At 41.9% G+C, this 13,780-nt stretch overlaps 1 protein-coding gene across 2 annotated transcripts in view; it reads right to left on the reverse strand.

Moving 5' to 3' along the window:
• Positions 1-13,780, reverse strand: part of SUCLG2 (succinate-CoA ligase GDP-forming subunit beta) — a 228,546-nt gene that overhangs the window by 108,943 nt on the left and 105,823 nt on the right. For both annotated transcript variants that reach the window (XM_074957445.1, XM_074957444.1), the window contains exons 5-6: positions 3,037-3,189; positions 1,926-2,015 (exon numbers count right to left, since the gene is read on the reverse strand). In XM_074957445.1, coding sequence (XP_074813546.1) covers positions 1,926-2,015; positions 3,037-3,189 — 243 coding nt within the window. The remainder of the gene's footprint in view (positions 1-1,925; positions 2,016-3,036; positions 3,190-13,780) is intronic.

Raw genomic sequence — 13,780 nt, forward strand, 5'->3', positions numbered from 1 at the left:
ATATATTTGCACTTTCTTTGGGACGACACCAAATGGGCCAAATCCTGCTCTCAGTTCTATGGGTGACTCTCCCATGGAATTGCGCCCCTGTAACCGAGACATTAATAGTAGTGTATTAAAACAACATAAATAAAAAAAATACAATTTGCGAGCAAACTAATATATTATTAAAATAGGAGCTCATGTAACATTAACTACTAGAAATTCATTATTGCATCAGAATTTAGCCATGCTCTTATTTTTAAGGCACCAGTGAGCAGGTCTATAAAATTGGGATGACAGTCTCACGCCCACTCCGAGCCCTTCATAACAAGGAAAAAGGGCAGGAACGGTATAAGGGGGCTCTAAAAGCCCAGTGTCAGGGCAGGAGTCCCCAGCACAGGCACTGAGTGTAGACAACAGCCCTATGGCTATTTCCTGCAAGCCTTAGTGTAGGGGGTCTGCCACGGCAGGCAGAGCATCCAGGGATGAGGCCACTACCTGCAGCGTTAAGGAGAGTCCAGACAGCATAAGGCAGCTGCAACTTATAGAGCAGCCCAGAATCAAGAGGACACAACGGTGCTTAAAGCCACCATAGCTCCCTGCCCCCTAGGCTGCAAGTTCTGTGCTGAGACCCTAAGGGTATGATCTACACGGAAATTAACCACGTACAGCTGGCCTGGGTCAGCTGACTCAGACTTGCAGGGCTCAGGCTGTGGACTGTAAACTTGCAGGGTAGACGTTCAGGCTGGGGCAGGAGCTTGGGCTCTGAAACCCACCCCCATTGCTGGGTTTCACAGTCCAGGCTCCAGCCCAAACCCAAAACATCTACATTGCTATTTTTAGCCCCGCAGCGCGATTCCGAGTCAGTTTTAGCCCCAGGCTCTGAGACTGGCTGCAGTCGGTCTTTCTGAGGTGTAGACGTACCTTTAGAGGAGCAGCACAGAATTCACACCCCAGAAGTAGTTGCTATTCAAATGGACCTTTTTATTTATTGACCTATCCATTACTTTTCCTTACTTCAGTAAATTCCATCCAAGAGGTTATGGCACATGGAAAGAAACATATAAAATAGTTCAGTTTAACAGCCCAAGTATTGTTGTCAATAATTAAGTACCAGAACTTTGCAAGGGTTGAAAGGTTTGATATAATCATTCGCTCTCATTGAAGATACTGCTAAATCTTCAAATGTGCGTTAATCAACTTAATGATTATGCATTTGTTAATTGCACAGTTGGGATGGAAAACAATTAGAAGTGCTGTATTAAAAATGCAAAGATTCTACAGAAAAGGGATTCTACAGGAAAGGCATTTTGATATTATGTGGAAAAGTATGAAGAAAGAGCATATGATAGCTGTCTTTTACACCTATTAACATTAACTCAAATACAGCTGTTTCCTGTCTACAAAGTGATTCACTCCAGCACTGTATCTTGTGATATTATGTACTATATACAATTCCTAGCATAAAACAGAGATAAGCGCTGATGCACTGAAAATTCTACTCTCAGAATCCTGTCAGCAAACTGGCAGCCTTTGTTTGATGTCTCTCAGACTTTAAAAAAGTAAACCATTCTTCAGCTTTACAAAACACCTATTTGTTGATGCCTGTCATATTGCATTTGAGATATTAAGGACCTGATCCAGCAAAGGGATCCATGTGGGCAATCTGTTACACGCACTGAAATCAACGGAACTCACAAGATCAAGGACTGAATCTATTTAATTTCAGGAACAATAAATTTTCTGTTAGCACCCACCCTGCACCTAAATAGGCAACACCTGTTATGAGACAGGTTGAATTTATTAAGATACAAACTTTTTAAGCATGACCCTAAAAGGCATAAAGCCTCTCAGAACCAGTCAGAAGGTATTTATTACTTAGCAGAACTGGCACCTTCACCCTCTCTGTCTGAAGACAATTGAACCCTTCCCTGTCAAGTTACCTGCTGTTGCAAAGGTCCTTTGAATCCTAAATTTTCTGCCATCTGCAATGCTTGGTTGTCCTTTACACCTTCAAAAATATCTATTTCCTCCTGTTACAATAAAGTACATAAAGAGAATTAAGGTATTCAATCTGAGTAGAGATTTATAACTTGAAAAGAAAAATGCTTAGTATATATTTGCAAATTAGTAATTAAAGTATGGCAGTTTGCCAAAGTTCTCGGAGATTCAGGCTATAGCAGCTGCCTATAGGGTATGTTATAATTATCACACCATCTATAAAACAGTCCTTGCAAAAAACTATATAATTCTTCAGGGTGGCATGCTGACAAGACAATCTGACACCAGTTTTCATTTTTAATTACTGTACAGATGGCGTTGATGAATATTTAGGTTGTTAATTTTTATGACATCTTCTGGAAAGTCTCCAAGACAGTGGTATTGCTGCCCAGTAATATTACTAAGTTTATATAATTTCACAATGTGCATTAAATATTTTTGCTCCCCCCCATAATTATACATGTCTATATCAATTATTTGCCCAAATGAATAGCTTATCTACTCATTACCAAGACACAGAAACATCATAAATACTTGAATGCATTACTCATCATTCAGCAGTGAGTACATGTCAACAGTGACAACACAGTGGTATCTGAGGTGCAAGACTTAAACCTATACTAAGAGGAGGAAATAATTGACAACGTCTGCCTTTGAAATCAGGTGTGTTTTTTTTAATTGCCAGTCATGGTATTGACCCTAAGCCTGCCTGCAAAAGAACTAGCCTAACCACCCTTTCCAATTAGTTAAAGTGAAACATGAAAGATACTAAGAAACATTTAAGAAAATGCTTCATATACAGGCGACCTTTAACATGTGAAATTTAGAGCATTGCCTCACTAAGACTTTGACTAGATTAGGAAAAGAGCTCTAGGGTTAACAAAATGAGATGCTGAACCTTCCTCATCTCCCAGGATCAGGTTTCTATTTCGTTATATGAAATTGTTATATATTTAATTTATTTATTTATTTACTGTAACGTCTTTCCACAGAGGACATTTTTTTCATTTGGAAATCTGATTACAGTTTGAGTCTGAAATATCATTTTGATACCTTAAAGATAAGTTCCGGGCTAGTAGCCGCCACTTCTTCTATGTCAACACCCCCCTGTGGGCTGCCAACCATAACAGGTCCATTGCAAGCTCTGTCCATCAAAATTGCAAAGTAGGTTTCCCTCGAAATATTCAGTGCTTCTGCAACCATCACCTAAAAATTAACATGGGTGAAAAAAACCAAACAATCTTTTTAACTGGTATATCTTGGCTGGTGAGATTTAACCATAATATTTTTTTAATTTGTTGTGGTATCTGGGAGTACTAAATGTCATAAAATCCAAAGAGCAATTATGAATCAGAAGAAAAAGATAAAATTTTACACCACTGTGAACTGCTAGCAGAAAATATAGTGGCTCATACTTCAACACAGTCTTAAAGCAGCTACAGTTTTATGTTACAGGCACGAGATACTACATTAGCCTTTTTCTTCTCTCAATTCCTATATCAGAGGCTTCCATGACATAGCCATTTACATTAGAATATATAATAATAATTGTAAATGAGGGATCCAATCATCCCTTCTAAACAAGAACCCCAAAGCAGAGGATGACAACTGGGAAAATCTCAGCATCTCCTTTCCATTCTTTCATGAACATGAATGATTCTAGCACTTAAGCAGGGAATGGGGGAGTACATATAGCTTGCTAACCCTGTGGGGCTTAGGGATCCGGAGAGAAAAAACAGCAGCCCTGCAGATTTCAGAGCAGCAGAACAAGTCTTAGCCGCTCCGTGCTGCCCATTGGAAGTATGCTTCCTAAGAAGATGGTCTGCCATTGATGGCCCAGGTGACATATCTCCAAGGAGGACAGAAGGTCCAAGAGGAGGAGTTAAGGTTGTTTGCTATGGCATTAATTCCAGCACAGATTTACCCCTAGGAACCCACTATGTCCCAAGGAGATGATTGCATGTAGAGCCGCTGCTCTAAAGCTCTCTCCTCTTCTACTATAAAGGCTCCCAAACGCACATGGAATGAAACTGCCTCCATATCATGAAGCTGCAACTCCTCCCCTTCTGCACTCCCCACAATAGATCCACTTACTTTCACTCCCCTCCACCAGCATAAATGGGGGAACACACTCATGCCTATCTATGACCTATAGTTTAGCTTCCAAGGAAATACGGACTTTACATTACACCTGTGTGTTTGGAATCCGTGTGCCCATTTTGTTACAGCACAGTAATAACTATGCTCACTTTTCCATCTGGATTGTTGGCCATCATACCTATTACCTAATAGCAATGACCGATGTAAGGCAACACTAATAAAAAGAAAGTTGCTAGGGATGGACTTCCTGTTAGCCATTTAAGAGACTAAGCACACTTTTATACTTGCCACATTACTCACCAAAATAACTCTTTTTGACATAAGAGTATCAAATTACTTTAAATGTTCATTTTAAATAACTTCACTGTATTACTATTAGTAGGTGCTGTTAGTTATCTTGATAGGTGCCAGACGGACAAGCCCAGGACTGGAGCTCTCTCTGTAAAAGTGGACTAAGCACACCTAACATGGTAGCAATGTCGGCTTCCCTACCTCAATCCTGAAGTCCAGGGAACATCCCTGGGGCAGAGTGATTCACTCTCCAGTTCCATTCACTCTCTGGATTCTCTACTGAGAACATCACCAAGGGTGTCAATGAGCCATATCAGATTGGTGGTGACAACTCTAACATGGACACCCTTTCAATGGAAACTATAGAGATCAGCAACTCAGTTTACTAAGTGGGCTAAGAAACAAGTATCAAATGAGAATGACTTACTGATCTGGGCTGCTTATAAATCAATGGCTTTAAACAGTCATCTTAGATTAATGCTTTGTGTATACCATTATTCATGAAGTATCCATTATTTAATGAATGAAATACATAGGGTCAGATTTACTGCTGGTATAACTTTGTTGAAATCAAATCACGGCCCACATTTGTTTTAAACGTAAGGCTCCTGTACACTCCTGGTATCTAACTGTAAGGTGTATTCCATTGAATAATGCTTCCTTGGATTTCAAGGTTCCACGACTATAAATGAGAAACTTTTACCAATTTATTTAGTATTCTACTAAATAAGTATATGAGGAAGAATGCACTTACCTTATGCCAGTCCGTACTTAACAGAATAGGAAAAAATAAGAAACAAGAAATTAAATAAAGTTCCTCTCTATCAGCTGGGCAGAAGGGAGGGAAGATGCTATTTGTTTATGGACCTTTGAATGGGAAGAAATTTTGACCCTTAAAATAATTTTGCTTCCTTTTCCCTCTCCCTTGCTTTCTTTACAGAACATCTGGAAAGCTAAAGGAATAGTTCAAAAAAGCAACTATTCAAAAGCAGAAAAAAACTAGAGTTAAAGGAAGCCAGTAACAAATAATACAGAAAACTACTTTATTTTGTAAAGGTTTCTAGTCAAGGCTGCTCTAAAGGGAAATGAAAAGCCAGTATCCCAAGTATAGGTCATCTACCTGTCACTATTGTTAATGTAACAAGCATGGATATGGAAAATGGGCTTGGTTTGTTGCAGTTAGAACTTTTACCTGCACCAGTATATCTGAAATGGTTGAGTCAGTTGCTCTATTTAGAGGTCAAGCAAAACCACCCGTCAAAAGGCACCTGAAATTTTGGCACCAGAAACTCTTATCTGTGTTCTTCAGACAAAGTTCCCATAGCTCAAAGGGAAAGGGAGAAATGTTAATGGAAGTGTCACTAAAATACTGCTAAGTGATATGTTTAAGCGCTAAGGGTGGGATTTTCAAAGGGCACTTAGGGAGTTAGGAGTCCAGCTCCCATTGAATTTAAATTAGAGTTCAGTGTCCAATTCCCTTTGGCTTCCAGCCTAAATCAATGGTGATGAAACGACAATACAAACAACATAGATTCTTTTAAACCAAGCCAATCAAAAGCCCTAACCTAAATATGTTAACCTCCATAACTTCAGAAATAAAAAATGGTTACCTACCTTACTTAACTGTTGTTCTTCGAGATGTGTTGCTCATGTCTATTCCATTGTAGGTGTGTGCATGCCCACGTGCACAGTTGTTGGAGATTTTTGCCTTAGAGGTATCTGTACAGTCAGCTGTGGTGCCCTCTGGAGTGCTGCACTCATGAGTCGTTATATTAGGCACTGCTGGCCCTATACCCTCTCAGTTCCTTCTTGCTGGCAACTCCGACAGAGGGGAAGGAGTGCAGGTAATGGATGGACATGAGCAACACATCTCGAAGAACAACAATTATGAAAGGTAGGTAACCGTTTTTTCTTTGAGTGCTTGCTCATGCCGATTCCATTCTAGGTGACTCACAAGCAGTGTTCCTGGAGGCGGGCTGGGACTTCATCGTTCTGCGGCTTGCAACATTGCTCTACCAAAGCCAGCATCATCTTGGACTTGCTGGGTAACTGAGTAGTGAGACGTGAACGTGTGAACAGACGACCAAGTAGCAGCCCTACAGAACTGCACCTCAAGATCACCGGTGAAGTGACCACCCTGGCCGCCAAATCAGCTGCATCCCAAGACCATTTGGAGGGAGCACCATGCCACTGTAGTACCTGCCTCAACAAGGGCCCTAAATTCTTGGGCCGAGTCCTGGGTCCGGGAGTCCTTGAACTTATGGAGGGAGTCCCATAGGTTAAAGTTGTATCTCCCCAGAAAAGACTGGTAGTTTGCAACCTAGAATTGAAGGCTGGCCGTGGAATAAATTTTCCTTCCCAAAAGGTCCAGCCTCTTGGCCTCCATTTTTGGGGATAGAACTGGATTGCCCGTCTGCCTCTCTCATTGGCCACAGAAATGACCAACAACCCCAGGGGAGGGTGAATGTGCAAGTATTTGAACCCCTTGGCTAGGGTGAAATACTTCTTTTCAGTCCTCCTGGAGGTGGGCGGGATTGAGGATGGGGTTTCCAAAGGGCTTTGGCAATCTTTAGGACCCCATCGTGCACCAGAAGTGAGACACGTACGAGGGTTGATGCAGAGAGCACATTAAACAAGGTGACTGATAGCACTGCCATCTCCTCCACCTCTAGGCCTAAGTTTGTGGCCACCCTTTGGAGCAGGACTTGGTGCTCCTTAAAATTGTCTGGTGGGCTAGCATGAGAGGGCCCCGCAACAGCCTCATCTGGAGAGGATGAGGACAACTGGACCACCGGGGGAGGGCCCAGAGCTTCATCCCCCACGGGGGAAGGAGGTTTTGGGGGGTGGGCACTCATTCCTCCACCCTGGTGTCCGATTGCACTTCGTACACCAATCCTGGTGCCACCCATGCTGTCCATTGCTTTTCTGAAGTTGCTACTGATGATTGGTGCGAAGGAGGCATCAGCATAACCGGCTTGGCCCAGCACTCCAGAAAGGCCACTGGCCCTGCTGCCAGGGCGGAATCGTGGAGGCGGATGCAGCCCCAGGTGGCCAGTCACGCCCATACTGCCTCAGTGAGAGGCTGAACTCCCTTTCTGAGCTGGAGGAATCCCCTTCTGGTGACCACAGTGCGGCCGTCGACCCCTGAGTCTGGTGACTAACTGTCACCGTGGATGAACAGTGCCTTGAATAAGCGGATTGGTGCCGGAAGCGGGGCGGGGGGGATCAGTACTGCGTTGGGGAATGTTCCCACAGTCTTGGTGTTGGCAACCTACGTCATGGAGACGGTTGGCGGGAGGATGACTGGTGCCAGCCATATGGTGACCGGTGTCTCTCTCTGGGCGAACCTTGTTGAGAGGGCCAACACCGGGAGCACAGTGCCAGCGATCTGAAGTGGTGAACCGGCAACCTGGGTGGACATGGAGATCTACGGCATGGCAATGGAGAGCGCTGCCTCGGCTCCGGGGACCAGCGGCATTCGCGTGCATTCTAGGAGGATACTACAACTGGCTTGCCCTCGTAGGGAGTTTTTGCTGGGGCCACTGCAACGTGCGGTGCCGACTGCACTAGAGAGTCCTTTGCTCTCTGGGCGCTGGAAGAGCCTGGGAAGGTGGCGGCTCTGCCAATAGCCTGGAACCCCTACTGCTGCCTGGAGTCCGTGGCGGATCCCTCAGGGGGGGCAGAAGCCCCCATTGGGGGGCACCTCATGTGGTTCCAGGGTGGGCGGGTGGTCTGAACAGGGTCCTTTACCCGATGCTCCTTGGTCTTTCTTGCTCGGTGCCAGGTCATGCTTCTTAGATTTCTCCTTGGGCATCAGCGAACGGGAGCAATGCCAGGTAGAATCTGGTGTCGGGGTGAACTACACTCCGAGGCCGAAGTACTGGGAGTTGAGTCTGTCCGGGACGGCCCCAAGGCCAGACGGAGAGCAGCCTCCATGAGGAGAACGCTCAAACGGATGTCGCGCTCCTTCTGTGTTCTGGAACGAAAGCTCCTACAGGTGTGACACTTTTCTTTGACATATGATTCCCCTAAGCACTTCAGGCAGCTGCTATGGGGGTCACTAACATGCATACGCCTGTTACAGTAAGCACAGGGCTTAAAACCCGGAGAGCGAGGCATGCCCCGCCTGGGGCAAAGTCCCCGCTGGGACCCTAACATATACCTACAGTGCTTAACAACTACTTCGCTAACTAACTACTGTCAACAAAACTATTTACAAAGCACTAAATCACAAAGCAAAGGAGAACCTGCTAACCACTTGCTAGGAAGGGACAGATACACTCTGACAAACCGCCAGGGGCGGTAAGAAGGAACTGAGAGGTCACAGGGCCGGCGGTGCCTAATATACCAATGCAGGAGCTCGGCACTCCAGAGGGTGCCACAGCCGACCCTACGGATACCGCTAAGGTAAAAATCTCCAACAACTGTGCACGTGGGCACGCACACGCCTAGACTGGAATCGACATGAGCAAGCACTCGAAGAAGAGCCTTGAGTTGTTCAAGATGATAACTGACAGGCATCCATGGTACAGAATTATTGATTTTTTTCACGTAAAAATTCTAATTTCCTCCACAGATCGGTGTAGAATGCCTAGCAATTTCTTGCAAGTAGAACAGGGTTAGCGCAAAGGGAAGAAGTATGTAGGCAGATAAAAGGTACCTTATCTTTAAAAGTCCCATCTTAGTAAGAGAAAAGTGTCAGTCATATAATGTCTGGCATAAGAATGCAAACAGAAGTCTGCAGTGTTAGAGACTGCCCATTTGCTATTAATGAGGGGCATATGCCAATAGTTAATCGGGAATCCCCTCATTAGGCCTTCCTTCCTTCCTTGACAATAAAAAGACGGAAGGAGTGAGGTAATGGACGAAGGGAGAAGGAGGAGAAGGAAGAAAGGAAGAATAGAGAAAGTAAATAAGGAAGTGTTATTTACTCCTCACTACACTAGAACTAGGGGTCACCAAATGAAATTAATAAGCAGCAGGTTTAAAAGGAAGTATTTCTTCACACAACACATAGTCAACCTGTGGAACTCTCTCCCAGAGGATGTTGTGAAGGCCAAGACTATAACAGGGTTCAAAAAAGAACTAGATAAGTTCATAGAGGATAGGTCCATCAATGGCTATTAGTCAGGATGGGCAGGGATGGTGTCTCTAACCTCTGTTTGCCAGAAGCTGGGAATAGGCAACAGGGGATGGATCACTTGATGATTACCTGTTCTGTTCATTCCCTATGGGGCACCTGGCATTGGCCACTGCCGGAAGACAGGATACTGGGCTAGATGGCTGCTCTTATGTTACGAAATGCCTAACTCTGAATACCTTAGTGATATTCCTGAATTGATGAGGAAGCTCCCCCAGCAAAATCACTGATAAATCAGGTTCCTCATCCAGTGCCACCTAAGGCTTGGAAGACTGTCAGCACTTATTGACCAGCCACATCACAGAGGAGTTTGACACATCAGTGGATGAGAGAAAAGGGTGGACTAGTGGCTCTCTAACGACCAGCAACTCTTTCAGTCTTCCCTCAGGAAATCATCTCATCAGAGTTTACCTGCTTTGAAGTGGGTGACTTGGCCTTCATGGTAGAGTTCATTGCTACATTTAGACTTCCACTAAATTTCCCACCCACCTCCAGTGAGAAAGGTGCAGTAGTTTGTATCTGCAATGCCATCTAAGTGAGGTGGGGCTAGAGATAGAGAATTTGGAAGAGAAGATGGGACAAGAAGTGCCAGTCCTTCACATGTAATTCATCTTGGGCTTTTACCTGGTGTTCACATGACGTAAGCAACTGACTCCATCGGTCCAGGCCAGTGCATAAGAAACCATAGAATTTTGGGGTTTTTTTCTTGTATTGTTCTGCTTTGCTTATGATGAAAAGTATGACAATTCATTATCCTATTTTCCACAGCAGTTTTATTAAAAAAAAAATGTCTTGGGAAAGCTGTTATTTTAAAGCCACCCTAATTACTTTATATTTTCTTGCTTTAACATTTAGCCTTCTAACACTCTGCCTGTAAGTTAAATGTCTAATTTCATATGGAAATCTAAAATGGCCCTTTGATACTGAATCATATATTAGAAATGTTAATTCTCTTATTGCTTGGAGAAAAGTCACAGATATCAGGTTCTCTAAGTTGTCATGATAAGCAGAAGACTGCCTGCTCAGATAACCAGACTCTCCAAATTCCAGGGTGCCATATGAGGATTTTATGTAAACCTCACAAAATAGCTGCCAAGTTCTAAAGGAGCCAAGGGGACTTCTATTTATTTAAGAAATATCCATTTTAAGAAGCACAGCCACGTTTAAATACTTCTGTAGGCACATATGCAGAAAAAGACAGTTCTACATTTGAGAACTCAAGTTTGGATAACAAACTTCATTTTCTACATGACTATTCTAACTGTAGAAAGATTTTGAGCTTTAACATTTATCCTTAAAAATGAATATTGCTATCTCCTAGAACTCAACACCTGCTCATGCCTTTCATCACTAACACCTGCTGATGCTGACGATAAAAATTACACCCATTGTCCAGATGCGTTGTGCAACTAAGTTTCATCACCTGTGTGCAGGTGTTCGAAATCACCACCTGAGAAGCACGGTCATGGGTGTCTGTGTTGCAGATTTGCAAGATTTATCCAAATCCACTTTACAACAACTAACTATTTTTATTTTGTTGCCGGGACCCGAGCAATTTATCCCATCAGCGTGAACGGTGATGCTGGTTTATTCAAGGACTTTTCCACCAGCATTAAGAAACAAATCCTCACCATTGTGACTTAATAAAAAATGAGAATATAAGGTTCTGTTTACAAGGCAGAGTTTTACCAGTTATATTGAAATAACTAAACCAATATAATTATATCAATATAACTCCCTGTGTGGACACTTACTCAGGAACAAGAGTGGGTTTTTTAGGTTAGCTCAAATGCCTTTCAGTGAGACAAACTAAACTGAAAAAAGCCACTCTTGTTCCAAAATAAGACTGTCCACACACCAAGTAATACTGGTATAAGTATACTAGTTAAATTCACTCCTTAGCTTGCATAACTTTCCTGTGTGGACAAACCCTAAGAAAAGGAGCATGGGGAAATGGTTTGAGCAGGGGACTGGGAGGCAGGAAATCCCGACTTCTAATCCCAAACCTACAACCAACTTGTTATGTGGTCTTGGACAAGTAATTTAATCTATGTATTTCTTCATCTGTAAAATAATTATGAAATACCTATTTGAAAAAAATATGATTATTTAATTTTCTAAAGTGCTAAATAATTTACTCAAACTTTCTAAAAGAGCAGAAAAGTGAAAAAAAGAAAGAATATCTTTCCGTACTGACTTGTAATTTACTTTAACCAAGTTATAGGACAAGACATATTCCTATTGCAATAGAACAAAAATGCCTACTATCTCCTGAATCTCCATTGCCATAGTTAAATGCAGAGGTTACTGAAGGCACTCTCCTCTGCTCAAACTGCTACCTTTTATTTTTGTCTCTTCAAGATTTACGAGACATTTTCTGTGCACAAAAATTTCTATATGTTAAATGTTATCCTGGAGATACAAAATCCATTTAGCTATCACATACAATGATGAAATTCTATCCTACAACTAAGATTGTGGAACCTGATACTGCAGTGTGACATTAATACTCTGAATGACTTGTAATTTCTGTAAATTACAGCTAGTTCCAAGATGCTAACAAAAGCAGAGTCTGCCTAGAAAGTAAAGTCCCCCCCCCGCCCATATATCTTTTAAGAGGAGTCAATAGCTTTTCACAAAAACACTTCTGTTGAATTAGAGAGATATGCATCATTATAAAGGTCTATGTTTTCTCCAAAATCTATTGAGTAATGAGGGCATAGCAGTCTAGTTATCATTATTTACTTTTGATAGATGTACCCACTTAGTATAAAGTAGGGCTAGTGTGTTTGCTTGGCAATCTGATAAAGCCTAGATAAATCATTACGATCACAAAATGCGTTTACAAAATGTACAGTAAACTGGTTATTGCAGTACAATTCAAGAAAACTTGTGCATGTGATAAAGATGGAGAATATGCCAATTTGCTGAAATGCACCAAAACTCTGCAATGGTAAAGATTTTACATTTAGAACAAAATGGCTTGCTACCACGAGAAGCACAAAACACGTGGGCTAGCAATCCCTTACTACTGATTGCAGACAACAAAATGCACATGCATATTGAAGAGAAATCATAGATCCACATTAAAATGCTTTTATGTGTACTGTAATATGTTTCCACATATCCTTGCTGGACAGCAAAAATACATACATTCTAGTCTATATACATACTTACACTGTGCTAATCATTGTCATATCTGAGCACCTGATATTCTTCCACACAGAGACTTTAGGGTCAGAAGAGACCATGATCACTTAGTCTGAATACCTAAAAAAAGACTCACCCACCCGTTCCTGTAATATTCCTCTAACCTCTGGTTGAGTTACTGAAGTTCTCGAATCACGATTTAAAGACTTCAAGTTTTGCAGAGTATCCACCATTTACACTAGTTTAAACCTGCAAGTGACCCATGCCCCATGCTGCAGACAAAGGCGAAAAAACCCATATCTCATATGGATACGCTCTCCAGTTAACAACAATAATTTTTAATAATCATTACACTGAATTTAGCTTTTTCTCTCTTCATAGAACAATTGAACAGACTGATTTTCTCTGATTTATTCATTGCTGGATTTTTTTTTCTTTATTAAAATCCCTCTGGCTTGATATCTGAACAACATCGTTTAGGTGAGGTTGGTTATATAAGCTACATGGTATTCTCTCTTCCCTGGTTGGATGACAATACCTTATGATTATTTTATCTGGTATGAATGTTCATGGAAAACAAAACACAAAAGGGACACTATTTAAAGAAATGACAATTTTCTTTAAAAAAAACAAAAACAAATATTGATGGGAATTTTTTTCACTATTCACACAAATCTAGTCACTATGTTTCCAGGTTTCAGAGTAACAGCCTCTTGCTCCTGACACTATATATATTTACAGAAGCAATGTGCTGAAGGGGAGAAAAAGAAGCTACAAATAATACGTTTTATCTTTACAATACATAATGTATGGAGCTTTCTGGATATCCACTATGTAAGAGCATCTTCGTACTCTCTCTACTAAATTAAGTTAGTGTGCTTTCATTTAAATAATCCATTCTGAAAATACAGACTTTTCATTTCTATTGATTTTCAATGGAAATTAGAAGTCCGCTTTGTAGATTTGACCATTTAAACGAATGCACAATCTTCCAATCAGATGGGGGGTGAGGGGGGAAACAAATGTTCCTCTGCTGGAGTATTTCAAACAGTTTAGCTAACACAAAAAGGCATAAGACTTTACAGAGGAAGAGAGCTTTCACCACACAATATTCTG

Source organism: Natator depressus, chromosome 7, assembly GCF_965152275.1.
Source record: "Natator depressus isolate rNatDep1 chromosome 7, rNatDep2.hap1, whole genome shotgun sequence".
In the NCBI taxonomy this organism is placed as follows: domain Eukaryota; kingdom Metazoa; phylum Chordata; order Testudines; family Cheloniidae; genus Natator; species Natator depressus.